This window comes from Mastigoproctus giganteus, chromosome 7, assembly GCF_048544385.1.
Source record: "Mastigoproctus giganteus isolate SK-2022 chromosome 7, ASM4854438v1, whole genome shotgun sequence".
NCBI lineage: Eukaryota > Metazoa > Arthropoda > Arachnida > Uropygi > Thelyphonidae > Mastigoproctus > Mastigoproctus giganteus.
In genome coordinates this window covers 88,499,636-88,524,178 of record NC_143581.1, presented here as the reverse complement: position 1 = coordinate 88,524,178, position 24,543 = coordinate 88,499,636, and the positions used below count along the sequence as shown (strand labels likewise).

General features: G+C 38.7%; 1 protein-coding gene across 1 annotated transcript in view; it reads left to right on the top strand.

Annotated features, from left to right (window-relative positions):
• LOC150083053 (uncharacterized) overlaps positions 1–24,543 on the top strand; it is a 261,326-nt gene that overhangs the window by 83,431 nt on the left and 153,352 nt on the right. Inside the window, exons 6-7 of the mRNA XM_090378376.1 lie at positions 15,334–15,438; positions 23,732–23,914. Of these exons, the coding sequence (XP_090234502.1) occupies positions 15,334–15,438; positions 23,732–23,914 (288 nt within the window). The remainder of the gene's footprint in view (positions 1–15,333; positions 15,439–23,731; positions 23,915–24,543) is intronic.

Below are 24,543 nucleotides of genomic sequence, written 5' to 3'. Positions count from 1 at the left end.
ACCCTCATTTTTGTTTTTCCCAGACTGATGATTTTGTCACAGTAAACTGACTCAATATTGCACTGCCTCCATGTCCACTAGATGGACTGCCTTAGATTTTTGTGCTTCTTAACCATAAGAATACCCCACAACAAACTCACATAATGGCATCCCCAATGTATCATGTTCCTATATAGATAACTCTGCAAAAATAGTCAAAAAGTAGCACAAAGAATGTAACTGTAATTTGCAAGAGAGACACCAAAGGCTATCACTTTGGCTCAGGAGAGAAATCTCTTGAGAATTCCTCAGCTTTGAGCTTTTTGCTTTACTGCTTTGATTGAGGCATTATTATAGGCTAGATTTAATTTAATGTTACCATGCAATCTAAGAAATGAGTATAATTAGCAGATTTTGCTACTGACTTCCTAAATTCCTAGCTTAATACAAAAATGTTTCAACCTGTGTGATTAGTAGAGGCATACAATGCAAGACCGCAAGCCAAAAAGCATCAGCCAAAAAAAAAAAAAACAAAAAAACCCTTCCCATTTCACCCCTCCATTCGTTCCAAATTCCTGTCCAATCTCAGTCTTAAATTTATTTAGGCTATTAGCTTCCACAACAAACGATGGAAGCCTGTTCCACCAATCAATTATCCACTAGCTAAAGGCAAATTTCCGAACATCTATTCTACAACTATCTTTCTTCAATTTGAAACTGTGCCCCTTCAGGTTCTTAGTCTGAGCAAGAGGAAGAATCCCATCAGCATTCGTCTTGCGCAACCCATTCAAGGCCTTATACACCTCAATCACATCACCTCACAGGCGCCTACTCTCCAGGTGCTGCAATTTGCAGAACTTGTCTTTCTTGGTAAGAGCACCCCTTTGTTCCCTCACCAATATTGTTGCCCTTCTTTGTACTCGTTCTAGCAACTCTACATCCTTCCTAAAATGAGGCCTCCAGACCTGTACACATTGTACTCTAGGTGTGGCCTGACCATTGCCTTGTATAACAGGATAACCACCTCCCTGTCCCTGCTAGCAAAATTCCTATATATCATTGACAAGACTCCGTGAGCTGCTCTGGCAGCCTGTCTGCACTACTCAGTGAACTTCATATTTGACTGCACAATTACCCCCAGGTCTTTTTCGCTTTCTACTTCCTTGAGTGTAGTACCACACAGTTGGTACAATTTCTCTTCGATTATTGCTACCCATATGCAGTACTTTGCATTTCTCAGTGTTAAACTTCATTTGCCACTTCTCAGCCCATTTTCCCAACTTATCTAGATCCAGTTGGAGTAGCATACTGCCTTTACTGTCGTTAACAACCCTTAGTTGCTAATGCGCCAATAAAATCCAAACCAAACCAAATCGTTAACAACCCTGCCAACCTTTGTATCATCTGCAAACTTGGACATTAAACCTGATATACATTCATCAATATCATTGATAAATATACAAAACAACAATGGGCACACCACCGAACCCTGGGGAACTCCACTAATAACATTTGTCCACAAAGAGCAGCATCCATTGATTACCACTCACTGTCGTCTCCCACTCAACCATCCCTTTATCCATTGTAGCAACTTACCCTTAATGCCATACCTCTCTAATTTGTACAGCAGTCTTCCATGTGCCTCCTTTGTGAATTGGGGTCACATTTGCACATCTCCAGTCCATGGAGACCTTTCCTGAGTCCAAGGAAGCTCTCATAATTATGGATAAATGTTTGCATACTTCCTTTGCTGCCTCCTTTAATATAATTGGATAGATCCCGTCCACTGAGGTGCCTTCCTTGTGTTTAACTTCAACAATTTCTCCTCCACTTTGCTCTCAGTTATTACAAAATCCCTTAGCTCCCCATTAGCATTTGATAAACTTCTGACACTCCCCTCATTGAATAACTCCTCGTGTGAATGTAGATGCAAAATACTTATTCAGTTTATCAACTACATGAGCATGATCATCAATAGTCAACCCATCTATGTTAAATCCAATCTGATTCATCCCTTTCCTGCTAGAGTTTACATAAGTAAAGAACTATTTGCTGCTTTTCTTTGCATCCTTTTCCAAAGATTTCTCATAATCTGCCTTCACCTGCCTAACATGTGGAGGAAAAATTGTTGAAGTTAAACATAAGAAAAGCACCTGGGGTGGATGGGATCTATCCAGTTATATTAAAGGAGGCGGCAAAGCAACTAAGCAAACCATTATCCATAATTATGAGAGCATCCTTGGACTCAGGGGAGGTTCCCACAGACTGGAGATGTGCAAATGTATCCCCAATTCACAAAGGGGGATCGAAGGGTGAAACGACAAATTACAGACCAGTTAGTTTAACTTCTGTTCCAGGTAAAATAATGGAGTCACTGGTTAAAGATGCATTGCAGGATCATCTAGACAAGACTGCAGCAATAATTCAGACACAGCATGGGTTTGTTAAGGGAAAGTCTTGTCTGACAAATTTGATAGGACATTATGATGTGGTTACAAAGGAACTGGATGCAAAAAATTATTTTTATATCATATATTTGGATTTCAGGAAAGCTTCTGACACTGTTGCGCATGGAAGACTATTGTACAAATTGGAGCAGAATGGTATTAAGGGTAAGTTGCTACAATGGATAAAAGGATGGTTAAGTGGGAGAAGACAGAGGGTGATAATCAATGGGTGCTGCTCTTCGTGGACTAATGTTATTAGTGGAGTCCCACAGGGTTTGGTGTTAGGTCCACTGTTGTTTTGTATATTTATCAATGATATTGATGAAGGTATATCAGGCTTAATGTCGAAGTTTGCAGATGATACAAAGGTTGGCAGCGTTGTTAATGACTGTAATGGCAGTGTGCTACTGCAACAGGATCTAATTTGGGCAGATGGGCTAAGAAGTGACAACTGAAGTTTAACCTTGACAAATGCAAAGTACTCATATGGGTAGAAGTAACCCCAGAGAAATGTACCAACTGTGTGGTACACTTAAGGTGGTAGAAAATGAAAAAGACCTGGGAGTAATTGTGCAGTCAGATATGAAGTTTTCTGAGCAATGCAGACAGGCTGCCAGGGCAGGTCATGGGGTTTTGTCAATGATATATAGGAATTTTGCTAGCAGGGAGAAGGAGGAGGTGATTGTCCCTCTGTATAAGGCAATGGTCAGGCTACACCTTGAGTACTGCGTACAGGTCTGCAGGCCTCATTTTAGGAAGGATGTAGATTTACTTGAGCGTGTACAGAGAAGGGCAACAAGATTGGTGAGGGGAATGAAGGGATCCTCTTACCAAAAGAGGCTTAAGTTCTGCAAATTGCAGTGGCTGGAGACTAGGCACCTGCGTTGTGATCTGATTGAGGTGTATAAGGCCTTGAATGGATTCTGTACGCTGAATTCTGATGGGATCCTTCCACTTGTTCAGATTACGAACCTAAGGGGGCATAAATTCAAATTAAGAAAAGACAGATGTAGAATAGATGTGTGGAAATTTGCCTTGAGCCAGCGGGTGGTTAATTGCCTGAACAAACTTCCATCTGTCGTTGTGGAAGTTGATAGGTTGAATAAATTTAAGGAGGAACTGGACAGGTATTTGGAGGGAATGGTGTGATTTTTTTTTTTTTTTGGCTGATGCTGCTTAAGCTCATACACTTGCTTTCTTGCATCACATGCCACTACTACTACTACTACTACCTTTGTGACTTAATTACAGACTAGTTTATACCTGCCATAGGGTTCTGTGTCACCTGATACTTTATATGTATCCCATACATTTTTATTCTGTGCCACAGGCCTCATTAATTCATCTGATCTCCATTTAGGACTAAACCGTGAACAGTATTTCTTAGTTGGAATGAAAAGCCTAGTAGCCTCCAAAATTAAGTCCCTGAAGGCTTCCCATTTAGAATTCAACTTTGGTAACATCATCAGTTGATCCCACTGTACAGAATTTAAAAACTGTCTGAGACCTCTGTAGTCACCTTTACGAAAGCAAAAGCCCTTCCCTTTAACCTTGATGGTAGTTACATCTTTAAGTAAATCCCATGTCATCACACTGTGATTACTGTCACCTAGTGGTTCCTTTATCTGCAAATTCTTAATGCATGAATAATCTAATGAATGAATAAACTGCTGATAATCAGAACAAGTGTATTACTCCCTCTGGTTGCCTCTCGAACATGTTGCTTTAGAAAACAGTCATCCAATAAAGCCACGAGTGTTGCTAGTTTGCAAGTGACCAACCACAAGTTCCAGTCAATATCTGGAAAGTTAAAATTCCCCATTATAAGACATTCTGATTTACTGGCCCACTCTATTTCTCTGATTCATCTGGCCCACTGATTTACTGGCCCACTCTATTTCTCATCAGATTCATTAGGCCTAAAACACACACCTACTCTCATTTTTCCTTTCCCAGTGCTTATTTCACACCAAACAGACTCAACACTGCATTGTCCACCAATATCAATCAGATGCACTTCCTTAGATTTTGTGTTTCTTAAATAACAGCATTACCCTCCTCCCTTCTTGTCCTGTCTGTCCTTCCTGTACACATTGTACTCCCCAAATTCCAATTCTGCACTGCTTATATCTCTGTGACACCACGTCTCTGATATCCCAGCAGTATCTGCCGTTGATGTCTTGACTAGCACTTCAAGCTTATCAAATTTATTAACTATACTCCTAGCATTGGTGTACATGCAAGTATACATACACCTGTTCCTTCTCTTGGTTACCCTAACACAGCCCATGTATTTTTTTTTTTTTTTTTTTTTTTTATGAGAACCCCAAACACGAAAGGTATCAAAACCTATAGTACTTAGTACCGTGCATGGGTTGAAGGAGAAGTACGGGGAGAGGGGGGGATGCCGGAAACTTTGCTCTAGAGACTAAACATGGGTTTCACCACTTCAAGCCTCCAATAAGCAAAGTGGTGGTATTTCATCGGTTGATGAAAGTCATCTACCACCTGAAATTTTACTTGTTCCACTATGGACTGAGCCTTATACACTCAGTCAGATTTTATCCGACAATGACAACGTGTCTGCTATTTTTAGCTTTTTGAAAGCAATAAAGGTTTTTAATCGTATTTAAAATTTATATGTTATTGTTATTTATTTATGTTTTTTGTTTTTAGATCTGGACATGGTGGCCTAATTAATTAGGTCACTGAGATGTTAAATTTTTAGAAATTACCTGATCTTGGCACATTATAGCCTTAGTTGCTAATGCGCCAATAAAATCCAAACCAAACAAACAAAACAAAAGTTCCACTATGACTCCCAACGGTTCTGGAAATCTCCGTTACCTTGCTTTCCAGGCTGCTGCTCATTCTAATAGAAGAGTACAAGAATCAATTTTGCCTCTGCCTGCGGCCTCTGCTAACCTTTTAGTCTGTGTATCCCTTTCTTGGTGCAGTATAACCGTAGTCGTTTTTGCCCCAATAAAATCAAAATCAATCAATCAATCTGTATATCCCCCCAAGCTAGTAGTTTTCCGACCCACCTAACACTGCCTTGAATCAGCAAATCAAACAGAAAATAAAGAGTATAAAGAAAAAGATCGCAATGAAACTACAGAGAACAAAACAGAAGAGGAAATAAAGTTTGAAACTATTAACCAGATGCAAGACCTAATCAAACAAATTAAAGAATTAAAACTTTACCTAGAAGACTTTCTTCACAAGCAAACAAATAGAATAACATCTGCAACAAGACTACAGATAGTCAACTGCTGGACAGTCTTGGAGCAGAGAGTCATAGAGTTGAAAACAGAGTTTTAAAAACCAAAGTGGAAACTGTGACAGAAGAAAAAAATAATTATAAAGAGATCAACACATTAAGTTATGCCCAAGTAGCAAAGGAAAATAAAACAATGGCTACACAGCCGAAGGAGGTTAACAAGACAAAGCAAACATCCAGAAATAAAGAAACAAACATTGTCATACTAAAAGCAGTGTCTGACTCAGCCCACAAATCCAGGGAGGCTGTCAAAGAAACCGTGATGACACAACTAAAACCCTACTTAAAGGACTTAAAAATTAACAGTATGAGAAAAGTGAAACAAAATGGGATGCTACTGGAAGTAGCAAATAAAGAGGATTTAAAAAAGGTGTAGGTAATACCTGATAAAACAGAAAAGCCACAGGAAAAAAATATTCACATTTTGATGTACCAGAGGCAACATTAGAAAAAGACGTAATGATGGATATATACTATAAAAACTTCAGTAGCTTAATGACAATAGATGAATTTGCTGCTGAATTCCTTCTAAAAAGAGGAACCAAAAGCAAAAGAAATGGATTATTTAACATAATAGCAGAAATTACACCTAAAATATGGAAGGCACTGCAGGAACAACAGAGAATCTATGCTGGCTGGACCAGCCAGAGATTCATTGAACATTTCCCCATACAAAAGTGTTTTAAATGTCATAAGTATGGTCATACCGCCAGGGACTGCAGTCAAAAAGAATCTATCTGTGGTCACTGTGCAGTCACTGACTATGATTACAAAAGCTGCAAAAATAAGTCTCAGCAGTCAAAATGTGCTACTTGCAAGGCAGCAACGGCTGGCTGACTATGCACACAGCATCAGGGATGACAAATGCCCCTGCTATAAAAAAAATGGTAAAACTTATACAATCCAGGACCAATTATAGGCCAGATTGAAAACATAAACGTGACTAGGGTTCTAAATCTCGTCCAATTGAATGCTCAAAGAGAAAGAGCTGTTGTAGATCAGATCAAGCTCAAATTAGAAGAAAATGACATAGACATCTTAGTACTCCAAGAACCATACACACATATGAATATGGTTCAAGGATACCCAAGAAACTACAAAATCATAGAATGCACCTCGGGTGTCCCTTCTACACCAATAGTAGTTAAAAATACTGACCTTACAGTCACAAAGGTAGATCACCTCTGCTCCCCAACAGCAGTGTGTGCTCATATCACTAGTGCTGTGGGACAGTTCTATGTTATCTCACTTTATTCCAGACCTGGCAAAGATATAAATCCTACAATAGAATATTTACAGGCAGTCACAGACCTGCTACTTACAGCAAATATCATAGTGTGTGCTGATGTTAACTGCCTGTCAGCCTTATGGCCTAGCTGTACAGAAGACAGAGCAAGCACACACACAATGGTCAGGCATTGTCAGATTTTATAGCCACCTCACCCTTTCAAGTGATAAATCAACCTAATAACTTACCAACTTTTAGCAGTACCATATGGGAGAGTGACATTGATGTCACTCTTGCCACCAATTCAATAGCCTATAAAATTACAGACTAGTGTGTCCAGCCAGCGTGGACCACATCAGATCATAGAGCCATCACCTTCAAACTAAACAGGCAATTACAAATAACCCAACACTCTTTGTTGGATATCAAATGGTATAACCTCAAAAAGGCAAACTGGCAGATTTTCGCAGAACATACAGCAGCTGAGCTGCAAAAACAGGAAAATGAGTGGTCTAGATCAGGCAACTGTAGTCCGGACAAGCAAGCACTAACTGTGACAAACATTTTAACAAAACAGCAAACCTGTCTATTCCACGGAAAAAACCGAGAAAGCAGGCAGTCCCCTGGTCGTGCCCTGAACTGACTATATTCAGGAAAAGGGTGCACCAGGCGAGGAGAAATTTTCAAAGAGCCAGAACATCTTGGCCACAAAATGAGGTTGATACACTGAGAGATTCTTATAGAACTTTCAGTAATCAGTATACAGCCCTCATAACAGACAAGAAAAAGGAATGCTAGAGGCACTTGGTCCGAACTACTGGAAACAATAACCCTTGGGGAGTTGTTTACAGAATAGTGACCAACAAGCTGCCAAGAGGAGATGTCTTGGAAACTACTATCAAATCAGATGGAACCCCAACCCTGTGTTGGGCAGATTCTGTAAATAACATCCTAGACAGTATTATTCTGACCGAAAATGGGGAACTTTCCCCCACCCAGCTAGACATTATAAAAGAAAACACTGAATATGACAAAGCCAATATTGAACCTCTGTTTACTATACAAGACTAAGAAATAGCATTATCTTAAACCAAAAACAATAAATGCCCAGGATTTGACCTTTTAGAGGTTGAGATAATCAAAAAATTAGCAGAAATAGCACAAAATATGGAAAAAAGCTGTGTTAAGATTAATTCTCAAAAACCCTGAGAAACCACCTACTGATCCCAAATTATATAGACCAATAGCCCCACTCCCTGTACTAGGGAAAATATATGAAAGACTAATATATAGTAGATTAGCTCAGTACTACACGGAAGCAGGTTTACATTGCAACAATCAGTATGGTTTTAAGCAGGGCAACTCTACGGAGCATGCCATGCACCACCTACTGACAACAGTTAAAAACTCAGAGGAGAAATATATGCTGGCAATCTCCATTGACTTTGCTGGTGCATTTGACTCACTCTGGTGTCCTAGTGTGCTTATGAGACTCTGCCAGGCAAATGCTCCACAAAACCTCTATAAGGCAATAAAGAGCTAGCTTACAGACAGAAGTGTCCCAGTACGCACACGATTCCAGGAATTGACATGCCCTGTGAATAAAGGCTGCCTACAGGGTTTAATCCTTGGCCCTTTCTTCTGGAACATTGTTCTGGGCGAATTTCTGGCCTTGAATTTGGGCCCCTAGAAAGCCTGGCCTTTGCAGATGACATGATTTTTCTTGTAGCCCTCTAAATGCCGCCCTCTCTTGCAGCTGCAGGAGTGGGCACAAATGCACATGCTCAAAATATTGCCTGAAAGAACCAAACGAATACTTCTAAAAGGCAATTTGGACATAAGAAGATGTCCACAAATCAAAATTAACACAACTACTATAAAAATGGTAACAGAACTAAAATATCTTGAAGTGGTCTTTGATTCAAAATTAACTTTTTACCCCCATTTATTATTATTATTAGCCATATGGTACAAGGAAGCCTGAGGCTTATGCTGCACCAGCCAAAAAAAAAAAAAAAAAAAATCCCGAGTTACCCCGAGAGAGAGAGAGAGAGAGAGAGAGAGAGAAAGTACAAAGGAATCACCAAGAAAGAGAAGAATGATGATATCCAGCTCAGGACCCTAGGTGTGCCAAGCCCATACTCACCAGATGTGATCTACTTGGCGAAGAAAGTGAGAAAGTATGCAAGTATGATTACCAGGATCAGTCAAGCAGACAGGGGAGCTCAAAAGAAAGACCCTTGCAATCATATACCTTGCAATGTTCCTACCTGTTATCACCTATGGAGCTGCTGCATGGTTCACTCACTCGGCCGGCGCCTCCGTAGCCAGGTGGGAAGGAGCAGCAGTGCATAGCACACGCTTCTTGATTAGACCGGGGTTCGAGCCCGTCACCACCAAATACGGAGGATGCGGAAAGGTCCTTCAGGGAATGACCACCGCATATCCCGGAGCAATATGGCCTTAGTTGCTAATGCTCCTAAAAACCAAATAACAACAACTCACTCGGCCATAGTAAGAAATAGGAATAAATTAGAATTGATACAAAGGACAATACTACTCACTGTTACCAGAGCATGTCACATAGTAAGCACACCAGCACTGCAGCTGCTGACCAGAGCTCTCCCACTTTACCTGGAAGTAGCCAAAAGAGGCTTATATTATAGATTTTAAAAGGGCATACCTACAGAATTTCTATGGATAGCCCTTGATACAACCAACACCTTCAATGCTGAAAGAAAAAGAATAGCCACAATGATTCAAGAGCTGTGGCAAACAAAGTGGGAGCAGGAAACCAGAGGTCTGGTTACCAAAAGGTTTCTGCCATGGGCGGTAATTATTAGCCCAAAGCCACTTAAGTGGTATGCCCCTGGACTTTTTACAACATTTATATTGACAGGTCACAGCTCCCTAAAGATGAAACTAACCTTCTTAGGGCTGACTGATGACCAAACTGCACCTGTGGTGAGAGTGAAGACTGGGCACACATTCTATATGAATGTAAAATTTATTACATCCCCAGAACAGAGCTAATAGCACAGATTGGCCGTCCTTCCAGGGGAGGTAAGCATCTGTTCATCATAGAAGAGGAAAATTATAAAGTCTTTACATCTTTCACACAGAAAGTATTTGTGCAGAAATGTGCAGAACTATCCAAAGAATGGCAATTCAGCCCCCAGCAATTAAACAGTAATCAGTAATTAAAATTGCCCAAGTTTCTCACCATGCCCAGACGATGACTTAAAAACTGTCAGGATAGCAGTATTCTGCACCCCTACATGACAAAACTCCCCAGGACTACCCTGTGTAGGAACCTGGGGCCCCCACACAAAATAAGTAACTGTGTAGGGGAGGGAGATGTATAGGCAGAGAGGGAAGCAGATTAGCTGAAAAATATCAGTAAGCTAGTAGCAAGGGGATGCAATGTAGAATGAAAGAAGAAGAATGAATGAATGAGAATGAAAGACAGAATGAATAGGCTGGGCACTGAGTGAACTAGGAATTATGATAAAAGGGAATAAATGGCAGTTTTGGTGAAAGAAAGATGACTTAGCATGAGGGAAAGAGAGGGTGAATAGGAATGAATGGAAGAGCAATTGTAATTGGCCGAAAGAATACAAAGTTAAAAATAACTTACATTACTTTATATATACTAACAAACATTTACTAACAACACAAACACTATCACTGTATTCTCCCCTGGCCTGCAAAAAACTTGCAGCTTGGGCTGCACCACAACTGAAGAATAACAGTAAGTTTGAGGTGCCCAGAGAGGGCAGTGCAGAAATCAAGAGTTGAATAAATGAAATGAAAGCCAGAAGAAGGAATGAGAGTGTAAGTGTGTGAGAAAAAGAACACAAACCATAAATGCTACAGTCAAGTACACACTAACCCTAGTTTTAATTAGTATTTAAATTTACACTATACATCATTGCATCCCCCCCTGGTGTGTGAAAAAAGATGAATGAGTAAGAGTAAAAAAAAAAAATATATATATGAAACTTGGAAGAAAAAATAAATAAATAATATATATATATATATATATATATATATAAAAGAAAAAAGTATAAAAAAAAAAGAATGCAAGTAGAGTGAGAATGCAGATTATGAATGAAGTAAATGTGTCTCTCCCCCCCCCCCAGAGCAATATGGGCAGCTTGACTTTCCTGCCAGATTCTACACTACTTGGACATGATAACCATTGCTGCCAATATGCCATTGGTGATCTGAACTGAGTACTCTAACCCGGTTCCCTTTAAAACCCCATCCCCAGGCAGGGGAGGAAGGAGACAGGTCTCTGTCTCCTCTCCTCCCTGCCTTCCCCCCCCAACTTGAATTTTAACCTTTTCATGGCGCACCAATATAACCTAGCTGTTTTTGCACCAAAAAATCAAAATCAAATCAAATCAAACCTCCCCCCATACTTCGCCTGGTAAGGTTCGTCTCCACTGACCTCTTTGGGGATGCCTACTCTATCGTCCTTATTCTTCTGTTTTCCATCAGTCTTCAGTTTCCTCCCTCTTTCACTAAACTGACCGAGTACACCCCTTAACAATGCTGCCAAATTCTAATCAATGTTTAAATTCTGTCGCTTTCTTGTAAATCTCTTTTAGCCAAATTCTAGTGTACACCCCCCTCTTTGTTTTTTTTTTAGACCTTGCCACTGAAATCCTTGGAAATTAGGTGGTGGAGCCTGCCAGAGTACTTAAATAATCTACTGGGTGCCTGACCACCTCCTTGTGGTAAAGTGTGGGCAACGGTGGGTCCCAATAGGGTCCCAACGGCTAAATGGTCAGAGAAACAACAGAACAACGCGAAACAACAGACCACTCCCCACACACTTTTTAAATCTCTGGCCTCCACAGAGTTCTGTGTTACTCTCAAAGAATACAACGCAGAGATGGGGATTTGTAAGGCTATAAATGTGTCAAGTGTTGCGGTATTATCCTTACAAGATGCATATGCTACAGCAGCTAAAGCACAGTGATGCAGGTATTCTTTCATATACGCACTTCAGTTTCTGGCATGAATGACAGTGGATATCACTTGGCCATGGAATATCCTTTGGAGTGACGAAGCCCACTTCTGCTTAAGTGGACAAGGGAATATACACAACTGTCGCATTTGGGCAACAGAAAACGCTCCAGTTATCCAAGAGGTCCCGTTGCGTTCCTCAAAAGTGACAGTGTGGTGTGCATTTACGGCCACATTCATGATTAGGCCGTATTTTTGTGAACAGGTAACACCAACTGGACCCCGTACCTGTTCTGTCACTGGACAGCGATATTATGAAATGTTGGCAAATTTTGCAATACCAAAGCTGCAACGATGTGGGTGCCTTCAGGATACCATATTCATGCAAGATGGTGTGCCACCCCACATCCAGCGCCTCCGTAGCCAATTGGGAAGGAGCAGCAGTGCGTAGCACACGCTTCTTGATTAAACCGGGGTTCGAGCCCGTCACCACCAAATATGGAGGATGCGGAAAGGTCAGGGAATGACCACCGCATATCCTGGAGCAATATGGCCTTAGTTGTTAATGCTCCTAAAAACCAAACAACAAACACAACCCTACATCCACCGTTGTGTCCAAAGATTGCTAAGGCAGCACTTTGCAGATGAATGGGTCATCAGCCGTTGTTTCCAGACACCTTGATAGCACCTTCGTAGCCAGGTGGGCAGGAGCAGCAGTGCGTAGCACAGGCTTCTTGATTAGACAGGGGTTCGAGCCTGTGACCACCAAATATGGAGATGTGGAAAGATCACCGCATATCCCTGGAGCAATATAGCCTTAGTTGCTAATGCTCCTAAAAACCAAATAACAAACAAAACAAACCAGACACCTTGGCTACCCCAATCACCGGACCTCACCCCATGCAACTTCTGGTTGTGGGGTATTTTGAAGAACCAGGTGTATCAGGAAGGATGTCAAACTCTGGCAGATCTGAAGGACAGCATTAGACGTCATGTGCTGACTATTCCAGTTGAATTGTTACATTCTGCTGTAGAAAATGCTGTTCTTCGATTGGAACCTGTTGACCAAAATGGAGGACACACTGGACAATTGTAGTCCTGTTCAAGTGATTTGTATTGCCACACACCATATAGAGATAAATTTTGTAACTAATTTTTTTTTCCAATAAATGCTGAGTGCATCCTTTATTGTGTCTGTTGTTCAAATTTCTCTTCAGTACAAGCCATAGAACTCACTCCAGAACCCTCTACATAGGGATACTTGAATTTTAAAAACCCTGTTTTAAAAACTGGAGCAAATTTGAATTTCTGGTAAGATCCCTTGTTGGATCAGAAGTTGGCTAAAAGACCAGGGGCTCACATCTGGTATGGGCTTGGCACACCCAGGGTCCTGAGCTGGATATCATCATTCTTCTCTTTTTTTGATGATTCCATTCTACTTCTGACTCTTGTTTTCTCTCTCTCAGGGTAATTCAGATTTTTTTATTTTTTTTTATTTTTAGGCTGGTGCAGCATAAGCCTCAGGCTTCCTTGCACCCTATAGCTAATAATAATAATAATAACAAAAAAAGAGAGGAGATGGGAGGTAGTCATAAATGGAAGTTCTTCAGAATGGACCAACGTCCGAAGTGGAGTCACTGCTCATAGTTCAGTGCTCGAGTCCCCTCCTGCTTCTAATTTTCCTTACTGATGTTGATAAGGGAGTAGAAGGGAAAGCTGTCAAAGCTTGCTGATGACTTGAAATTAGGAGTAGTGGTTAGCAGCCACCATGAAAAAATGCAATTAAAGATCCAAGTCAAAACTATTTGGACCATTAATTTTTTGAATCTGCCATTTTTAAGACCACATTAAAAATATAGTCTTAAAAGTGACAAAGTTTAATGCTTCTAAATGGGAATTTTTGCACCTGGAGAGTAGAAATCCAGGAATTACTTATAAACTAGAATAACAGGAGTTAAAAATAGTTTAGGATGAAAGAGGCGTACAGATTATGATACAAATTATGTGAAGAGGTGGCTGGAAATCACAAGGTGTCCTGACTATGATTTATAGAATCTTTGCAAATAGGGAGTCACTGTTATAAGGTAGTGGCAAGACCATCATTAAGAATATTGCATTCAGGTCTGTAGGCCACATCTGTAAAAAGACAGATTTTAGAGAGGGTTCTAACAACAGACCAGATTGATGCGGGGGTACTAATCAGTGTCCATATGAAGAATGGCTTAGAAGGTGTAGTCTACAAATCTTGGTAACAATACATCTTGGGAGGGAATTTAACTGAGGTGTATAAGTTCTGAAGGGGGTCTATAAAATGGAGGAGAGAGTACATTCTCACTGGTTGTTTTTTTTTTTTTTTTAGGAGCATTAGCAACTAAGGCCATATTTCTCCAGGGATATGCGGTGGTCATTCCCTGACCTTTCCGCATCATACGTATTTGGTGGTCACGGGCTCGAACCCCGATCTACTCAAGAAGCGTGTGCTACGCACTGCTGCTGCTGCTGCTCCTGCCCACCTGGCTACGGAGGCGCCTTCTCACTGGTAGCAAAGATAAGAACCAGGAAGCACATATGTTGTAAAATCTTGGAATGCTTCAGAAGACTGGACCTCATGAAGTTTATCTTTGGATGGTGTATTATAGATTGTTGGAATAAATTACTTGCCAAGGTGACCGAGGTGAAGCATTTGGTAAAAATAAAAGCAGAGTTGAATGATAAATTTTTTAGCAACAAAGAATTAGTTTTTAAGTTTTATTTATTTTTTTATGGCAGATGCAGAAAAAGTCAGTTTCCTGGATTTGTTCAGCCATTCTATACTAATGCAGTGAAGTGGACTCACTCATTCTGATTAACTACAATTTAGTGATCACAGAAGTTGCATGCTTAAATATAAATTCAGTGGTAATTAAAAAGGAAAATAAAATCACAAAAACATTAAAAAAAAAACAAGAAAGTTTAACTTAAATCTGCTAAGCTAGCTTGAAAAGATTTGTTTATTTAGAAAACTAACATCTTTTTATATTAGGTTTCAAAAAAAATAACACACAGAGAAGATTTTTCAGTTTTTCTTTCAGGAAAAACTGAAAAAACCTAGCCAATTACTTTTTTGTTACAGGCCTTATGTACTGATTTAATATACTTATATGAAGAGGGGTTTGGAGAGTAGATGGTATTTTATTTAGCTTTGAACTTTAGTTTGGAAATGTAGCAGATGTTAATAAAAAGTTATAAAATTCAATTTTTAAATAAATTTATATTTAGTGATACATTTCTTATATTTGGTTTTCAATGGTTATAATTTTACATAGTTATAACTTCTATATTTCATTAATTTATTATGTAATTAAGGTTACATATCTTATATATGTTGTGTAATTTATAAATTATTATATATATATATATATATATATATATATTCTTTTTAATAGGTCAAAAATGGAGCACTCAGTAGGAGCATTTTATCATCAGATTATGAATCCTGAAGTTATAAGAAAATTTCCTGATGAAATAATTAGACTGATGGCTAAAGATCCGTGAGTGGAATTTTACCACTTTGATATCTTGCATCTTTAGACTAATTTAGTTTGCAGTGAAAGATGGGTTTTCTTTTACTTTTTAATCATAAGAAACTGTGCTATTTCTAATGTGGCTGTAAACTAATAAAAAGAATGAACAATATGTTTATTATTCAGTAACAAGCATTTGGGATATGTCAAAACAGTCCTGTGGACCAGGAGTAATAATAGTTATAGTAAGGCCCCGAGTGCCAAGCGAGTGATCATAGCGATATTTCCAAAGTGATTTGAAAGCATATTTTCTCTAAATGACAGATTGTAGAGATTGTTAAAACCCTCTTTATTTAAAGTTATTTAATTTTTGCCTTTTCTAAATAAAGAACTAAGCTTCGTATAAAGGAAGGAAAGACACCTTTCTCTTTTTTATATATATATATATATATATATATATATATATATATATATAACAAATTTCTCTAACAAACTAACCACTAATCTTGTATCGCTTGGTCACTGGTGGCACCGCTCCTGCCTCCACGTGGTGGGGCTGGTAGTCTGAGTATAAATCCAATACTCAGGGCGAAAAGGAGCAATTATGGATCCATTAATATCACCGACTGTAGAGCCTACATGCTCACATGAACTTGAGTCATCTCAAGCAAAAAGAATCAAAAAAAAATGATTCTTCACACGACCTACCTGCTTTTCTAATTTTACACTCTTTATCAACAAAACCTCTTAGTAGCTTATCGCCATTTCTTGTGCAGAAAAGCATAGAGGCTGTAGCAGGTACTCCCATAATTGTCAAACGCCTTCGCTCAGGAGACCTTCTTATAGAGACTTCCAATCCCAGTCATTCTAGACAACTCCTGAAGCAAACGACCTTCGGAGGCCTTCCCATTTCGGTTACCCCGCACAGAACGTTAAACACCTCAAAAGGAGTCATCTCGGAATGGGACCTCCTTAATGTTTCTGAGGAAGAAATTGCCGAAGAACTTAAAGCACAACGTGTTGTCGGTGCTAAGAGAATTATGACCAAACAAGATGGTGTCCTTACACCCACAAGAAATGTTATCCTTACCTTCAGCAGTCCGAATCTCCCAGAATCAGTAAAAGCTGGCGATCTTTCCTGTAAGATACGACCTTATATACCAAATCCACTTAGATGCTTTAAATGCCAGAAGTATGGTCATTCTCAAACAGCATGCCAAGGTAACACAATCTGTCTCCTGTGTGGCTCATCAGACCATTCCCAAACTGAATGTACAGCAGCAACACCAAAGTGTCCCAATTGCCAGGGTACTCACCCCGCATATTCTAGAACTTGCGAATTATGGAAAATGGGAAAGAAAATAATGAAGTACAAGGTAGAGAAAAATGTATCTTACCAAGAGGCACGTAAACAGATATTAAATGTGATGCCTGTCAAAACATATTCCAATGCAGTCAAAAACACTAAAGAATTTTCTACACAGACTTATATTACTATTCCTCCTAAATTATCTCTTACTCAATGGGCTAGATCCATCCTTGCGGATGGTGAGACACTGACAGCAACAAAGACAGAGTCCACCAAATGTTACTAATACAAAGCCATCCAAGCCACAACAAGACGTTCCCAACTCAGGCACATTATCAAAGGAGAAAGATGCTCATCGTGCACAAAATAAACCAACTGAACGAACTATGGAAATCGATGAGAAGTTAAATAATGAAGATCCTGTTCTCATGCTTCATGCTGATGATGAGATGGATATGACTCGCCCAGTCTTTTCAAAACGAGAGAAATATAAACAGGATCGAGGGAAAAACAAATGATCAGATCAATCCACCTAACCTAAGCCCAAGTAATGCAGAAAATTATTCAATGGAATTGTAGAGGACTAAGAAGCAATCTTGACGAATTAAAATACTTAATGTACCAGCATGATCCTGCATGTATTTGTCTACAGGAAACTTATTTATCATCAAATATACCCCATACTTCTCATGGTATACGCTATATAGATGTGACAGATGTTCTGAGTCTCCAGCAAGAGGAGGAGTAGCAATATTAGTTCGTAGTAATGTACCATCGAAACTCGTTCAGCTCTCCACTAATCTAGAAGCAGTAGCCATTCGTATTGTTCTTGGAATTAATCTCACTCTTATCTCCATTTATATTCCACCAAACATTTCATGTTCCATTGCAGAACTTGACAACTTACTTAATCAACTGCCCCAACCTGTATGCTTTCTAGGTGATCTAAATGCTCATCATCCTTTGTGGGGTTCCCCGAACATAGATCGTAGAGGGAGGATGATCGAAACTGTACTTGATAACCATCACTTAACACTACTGAATACCGGTGTGCATACTTATATCCACTTGCCTACATGTTCTATCTCTGCTCTGGATCTGTCCATATGTTCCTCATCAATTTATCTTAGTTTTGATTGGACAATATTAACTGACCTTCACAACAGTGATCACTTTCCTATAATTTGCAAAATACAGACGGATACAAACTATACATCTAACCAAAGAATTACGTGGAATTTTCACCGAGCTAACCGGGAGAAATTTTCGAAAACAGTGCAATTTGATAACCATTTGATTCTTACTGCACCTATTAATAATGCCACTAGACATGTAGAAGAACTACTTGGAGCTGCTGTCACCGCAATACCAAAAGTTAACCTTACGAAACAAAGGTATAATAGTTGGTGGACAAGGGATTGCTATCTTGCCAAAAGGAAACAAAACAAAGCTTGGAACATTTTTCGCCGAAATGCTACAATGGAGAACCTTATAAACTATAAACGGCTGAAAGCTGAAGCAAGCCGAATTCGTAGAAAAGCTAAACAGGATGCGTGGATTCGATTCAGTTCTACCATCTGCAGAAACACTGATCCCAGAATAATTTGGAGAAAGATCCGCATTCTCAGTGGAAAGTGTCAACAAACCAAAGTCCCAATCCTGTCCTGGAAAGGAATAGATATTTCTTCTCCAAGTGATATTTCAGAGGCTTTAGCAGAAACATTTGCAGTCACTTTAGGCTTTAGCAGAAACATTTGCAGTCACTTCATCATCTCAATCTTATGAAGACTCATTTAGACGCAAAAAAATGCCCGTGGAAAAATATAAAATTAACTTTGTTACAAAACAATCTTATTCTTGTAACGTTCCGTTCACTATGAATGAACTCAACCAAGCCCTCCAGAATTCTAGAAATTTCTGCTGGACCAGATGGCATTTTCTACATAATGCTTCGCCACCTAAACTCAAAATCTATACTACTGAAATTTTACAATAGTATCTTTGAGGAGAATGTTTACCCTGATACATGGCATCAGTCAGTTGTGGTAGCCATAGCGAAACCCGGTAAAGATGCTTCCTCCCCGAATAGTTATCATCCTATATCTTTGACCAGTAGGCCTCTGTAGCCGAGTGGGCAGGAGTGGGAGTGCAGTAGCACACGCTCTTTGAGTAGACTGGGGCTCAAGTCCCTGACTGCTGAATATGGTCAATCTGCCAACCCGCACTGGACCAGCGTGGTAGATTATGGTCCATTTCCCTCAGCATGAATTGTTGAGGAGGCTTCCATCCTGCAGTGGGTTGATAATAGCTGCACTCTACTCTAATCTCTCTCATCTTTGACCAGCTGTTTAGGAAAGATAATAGAAAAGATGGTTCACAAGAGCCTACTGTGGATTGTTGAAGATCAAGATGCTATATCATGCCATCAATTTGGTTTCCGCCGTAACAGGAGTACAACTGATGTCCACATCAAGGTTGAAGCTCACATTCGAAATGCTTTTCTTAAAAAACATCACATGGTAATGATAACTTTCGATATTACCAAAGCATTCGATACAACCTGGAGATATGGAATCCTCCAAGACGTATACAAACTTGGACTGAGAGGTAACCTGCCTAGAGTCATTCAGAATTTTCTTCCCCTCAGGACCTTTCAAGTAAGATTCCAGAATGAGCTGTCCAAAATTCACACACAAGAAGAAGGAGTACCTCAGGGATCGATTTTAAGTGCCACACTCTTTGCATTACATACCAGTAGCATTATAAGGGACATCCCAGCCACAGTAGAAGTTTATATGTATGCAGACGATCTTGCTGTTTCCTGTCAATCATCGAACATGGCTACCATTGATAGACAACTACAGATAGCAATAAACAAAATTGAAACTTGGACAGAAAGCAACGGCTATCAATTAACTGAGGGGAAAACAGCAGCAATACACTTCTGTAAATTACGATCGCTTCATTCGGAACCTGTATTAAAACTGAAAGGCAGAGAAATACCGATGACAGATTCCATAAGATTATTTGTTCTGAACTTAGACACCAAATTAAATTTCCGTAAACATGTAACCTATCTACGAACTACGTGCCTCCAGAAACTAAACATCCTTCGTGCAGTATCCTCAACATCTTGGGGTGCTGACAGACAGTCATTGCTGAATTTATATCGTTCTCTAATCCGGTCACGATTAGACTATGGAGCTATAGTATATGCATCAGCTAAAAACAGCATCTTACGGTCTGTGAACACCATTCAACACAGTGCCCTTCGATCAGCACTAGGCGTCTACAGAACCTAGCCAGTACAAAGCTTGTATACAGAAGCACACGATCCTCCCCTTTATCTTAGAAGACAACGCCTACTCTGGCAATATGCTGCCAAAATAAGAAGCTTTCCAACTCACCCCTGTTGGGTATACCTCAACCAACCTTTATGGCCAACACTTTATGAATCCAAGCCCAATGAATCCAGAACTGCTGGGATTCGTCTTCTAGAAGTAATAAAAAAAAGTGGAACCTCGATCTCAACAAAATTGCGGAAAGTGCAAATATGCCTTTACCTCCATGGAATAGACATCATATAAACATTGATCTTTACTTCGCTCAATGGCCAAAAAATACCATTCCACTATGTAATATCCGACAGTTGCATGCCAACTATACTTCACAACACACTGGGAAACTCGTAATCTATACGGATGGATCTAAGACCCAGTCACATGTAGGTGCAGCAGCCGTGTTCCGTTCGCATGTAATTTCAAAATCTCTTCCAGTTGAGTGCAGCATTCTATCTGCAGAACTGTATGCTATACAGCTTGCATTAAGTGAAATATGTCAACAGTCGATCCCTCTCTGTCTTAATATACTCGGATATTTCAGCCATACAGGGTAAACGACATTCTCGTCATCCTCTTCTACAAGAAATTGACTTTCTATTCAGCTGCTGTCAAAAGAAACACTCTGAAATAACTCTTTGCTGGATCCCAGGACACTGCAGAATAGAAGGAAATGAAAAAGCAGACATTGCAGCTAAGTCAGCATCAGAACTGCCAAACAGAACAAGGATAGTTCCACACACTGATTTTAGTCCAATCATTATTAGAGAAAGTGAAAATGAATGGGCCCAAATATGGAAAAATGAAGTCAACAATAAACTACAGGAAATAAAACCTAATCCAGAAATATGGAACTCCAGCATCAGAGAGAGTTGCAGAGAAGAAGTAATACTTGCCAGACTGAGAATTGGCCATACTCATCTTACTCATTTTCATCTATTGACAAACAAAAATCCCCCACTCTGTGTTCAATGTCAAGTCCAGCTTTCAGTAAAACACATTCTTTTGGTATGCCCTTGATTCAGAAATTCCAGATTCCTTTGTTTTCAGAGTTCATACAATAACCAGAATCCAGTTACCCTTCAACAGATCTTAGACAATAATGCGAATATACATGAATTGTTTAATTTTATTCGGCAAATCAGATTTGATAAACAAATCTGAAAAAAATGTTTGATTTACATTAAAAACTTGGAAAGACACATCTTGGCCATTGATGCCCTTGTGTCTTAAAACCATTAATCAACAACAACAACTGTTATAGTAATTTAAATAAATTATTTTTTTTATTGCATGCAGCTAAATACAATGAGAAATAACCACAGTGTATAGGGCTATGACTCTAACAAGTTTAGAGTAAACCTACATACAATAAGTGGTATTTTAATAAGTAAGATTTAATAAGTACTTTATAATAACAATGATAGCAATTATGATAATGGAAAGTTAGAGGAGGTATAAAATGATGTTTGTGCACGCTGTAATGATAAACAATGATGAAAAGTGTTCATCATTATATATCATTTCAGTGCACAGAATTCAGTATTCATTAAATGAACAATAAACAAATTGGAATGCTCAGCAGAGCCAACCAGATTGTATATCTAAGATTTTTCTACTCTATTTGTGGACTAAATCTGGTGTTGCACCAAATGTGCAGTCCTTACCCGTTGCCAAGCGATTTTCATAGAGCAACTTATAACTATGTAGACAATAGGCAGAATCAGTTCATTATTTGATCTAGGGAATCCTGGGGGAAGGTCTGTTTAACGTCATCACTAGAAATGGAAGTTAACACACATCTCTTCAAGTGTATTGCATTCACTCTTTCAGTTATTTATATTGGATATGGCAATGACTTGCCGTATCGACACTGTGATTCAGTGTCTATAGGTGTATTTGGGTTGCATATACATCCATCACTTTATTCCAGTACAGTAAACCCTTGATTTAGCTGATGTCAGAAATAATGGACAGCATCCATACAGGAACTTAGTGACATAATTGCCACAGTCGAATGGTATTTACCATCAGTAAATACCACCAGACTGTGGCATTTTCAAAATAAAGCAGAGTGTAAGGGAGCCATGATTTTCTTGACCATCACCTTCCCTGAGCATGTTAGAAATCAGTAGGAAATCATTCGAACCTTAAGCAAGAATTTGGCAGCTCTTTAGACTGAATGAGCTTTAGTCACAGTCTTAACTACCACTATACATGCAATGCACCTCCGTAGCCAGGTGGGAAGGAGCAGCAGTGCGTAGCACACGCTTCTTGATTAGACCGGGGTTCGAGCCGGTCACCACCAAATACGGAAGATGCGGAAAGGTCAGGGAATGACCACCACATATCCCGGAGAAATATGGCCTTAGTTGCTAATGCTCCTAAAAACCAAATAACAAACAACAAGCAATGCAGCAAAATTTTAAGTCATTCTCTCCAATAAGTGTAGTAAAATGCGGTATTACATTTAATGTTTTTTTATTTTGCAGTACTTTTTTCATAATATTCTTGTAACTTCAGTGACTATATATTTCTTTCACACTTAATGGACAGAACTTATCCCCATATAACTTGCTAAATTGAAGTTTTACTATTATTTGAATGGCTGGGAGTGATTATGCATTTGTGAACCTGTCAATGTTTAAGCCTATGTCATTTTTGGCAACAGTGCCAATTCCAAGGATTGTGATCACACACACACACCAGAAGTTTTGGAATGAAATGATACTAATTAACAGTTTGATGGGGCTTAAGCCTTCTACTGTTTATTTTGAGGGATAGCCTAGTTAGATCTATGTGTTCTGTAATCTGAGTTGTCTGTATTTGTGAAAGAATGTGATCAACTTCCAAAAAATATGTGTTTATATCCTGTGTGTGTGTGTTTTCTCTGGCTGGTTTACCAGTTGCTGGATGGAATATCTGTTCTGGGAGAAAAGGCAGATCATGAGATCTGCTACTGAGGCCAACTAATTTGGCCACAGACTGAAAAAAGCCCATAAACGCTCCTCGCTTTATCATTCATATCATTCTTTAATTAATGATATCAGAATGACTGGTAACAACCAAGTTGTTTTACTGAGGTGTAGTTGTTCCCTGGTTCCTTCCCACACACTTATATTTAGGGTCTCTAAAAATATGTGCATCAGGGGTTCCCAGGCTATCCTAAATCCTGCATTGGCAATTTAACTATAAGATTATAGATTGTCCTAATAATAATAATAATAAAATGTAATATAGCATATATTAGTATTTTTAAATTTAAAAACTTATTTGCTAGTATCTTTCATTATAACATTAAATTCCAGAACGTCAAAAAGCATTGGGATATTGAGGGTTTAGTGTCAAACAACGTTAACTACAAAATCATTTTGTAGTCAACATTTTTGTAATTAGCCAAGAAAAAGTCATTTGACATTTTCTTAGTTTAGCAGAAATGCTAAACTAACTTGTAAAGTATTTGAGAGACACAGCTGTGTGACATGATATGCATTGTTATTTGTATGTTATTTGTAAATGTTATTTGTAAAACTAAAGTTATCTCAAAAAAAAATGAAATTTTGTAGTTAATGTTGTTTGGCACTAAACCCTTGATATGGTAAAATATTTTGGGATTAGATAGCACCATGCTTTCAATAACAGTTTTCAGAGAGAATTATTTTTATTTTTATAGTACTAATCCTTCTGCTGGGCCATGGACTGTTACTTTGAATCCTTATATTTATTACCCATTTTTGGAATACTGTGATGACAGTTTATTACGATGGAATATTTGGTTTGCTTCTGTTACCAGAGCATCTGCACTTGATGGAGACGTCAATAACAGCATTGAAATTGAAGAACTACGATTCAACAGGTATAAAAAAAAAAAACACCCAAAATGTAATTGTTTGGTTGTATCATGCTCTGTCACATCACTTAGTAGCAGTTTTCTGTTTATATTTTTATGCACATAACTACCAACTCTCTTTTTTGACTCTTCTGATTACCATTTATATCATAATTTTTTCCTCATCTTTTTGCAAAAAAAAAAAAAACATAAAATTATGGATTTGCCATTAAATTCAAATTTTTTTAAATTTCAGCTTAATTAACCATAAAGTATATAGTTAATGAATTGGCCAAGAGGTCTGCAAGGCTATGTTGCATAAAATATGTGAAATATGCAAAACAATATTGTCTACAGGTTTAGCTTTTACTCTGTATGTTAGATATGTTGCGACATTAAACTTTTTTTTTTTTTTTTTTTTTTTTTTTTGGCAAAATTTGATTTCACACTCCAAAGAAATATGATATGGTGTTCAGAAGGCTTATTCTCAAGATTTTCCCTGTATAAAATTTGAAAAGATAACATGTTATCAGACATGGGCAAACAAATAAACATAAAAGCAATGTCCAATACATAGAAACAAATGCAAAAATAGATATTACATTTCAAAATGAAAATGATAGTGCTGTTTTTATAAAAAAAAGAAATAGGTTTTT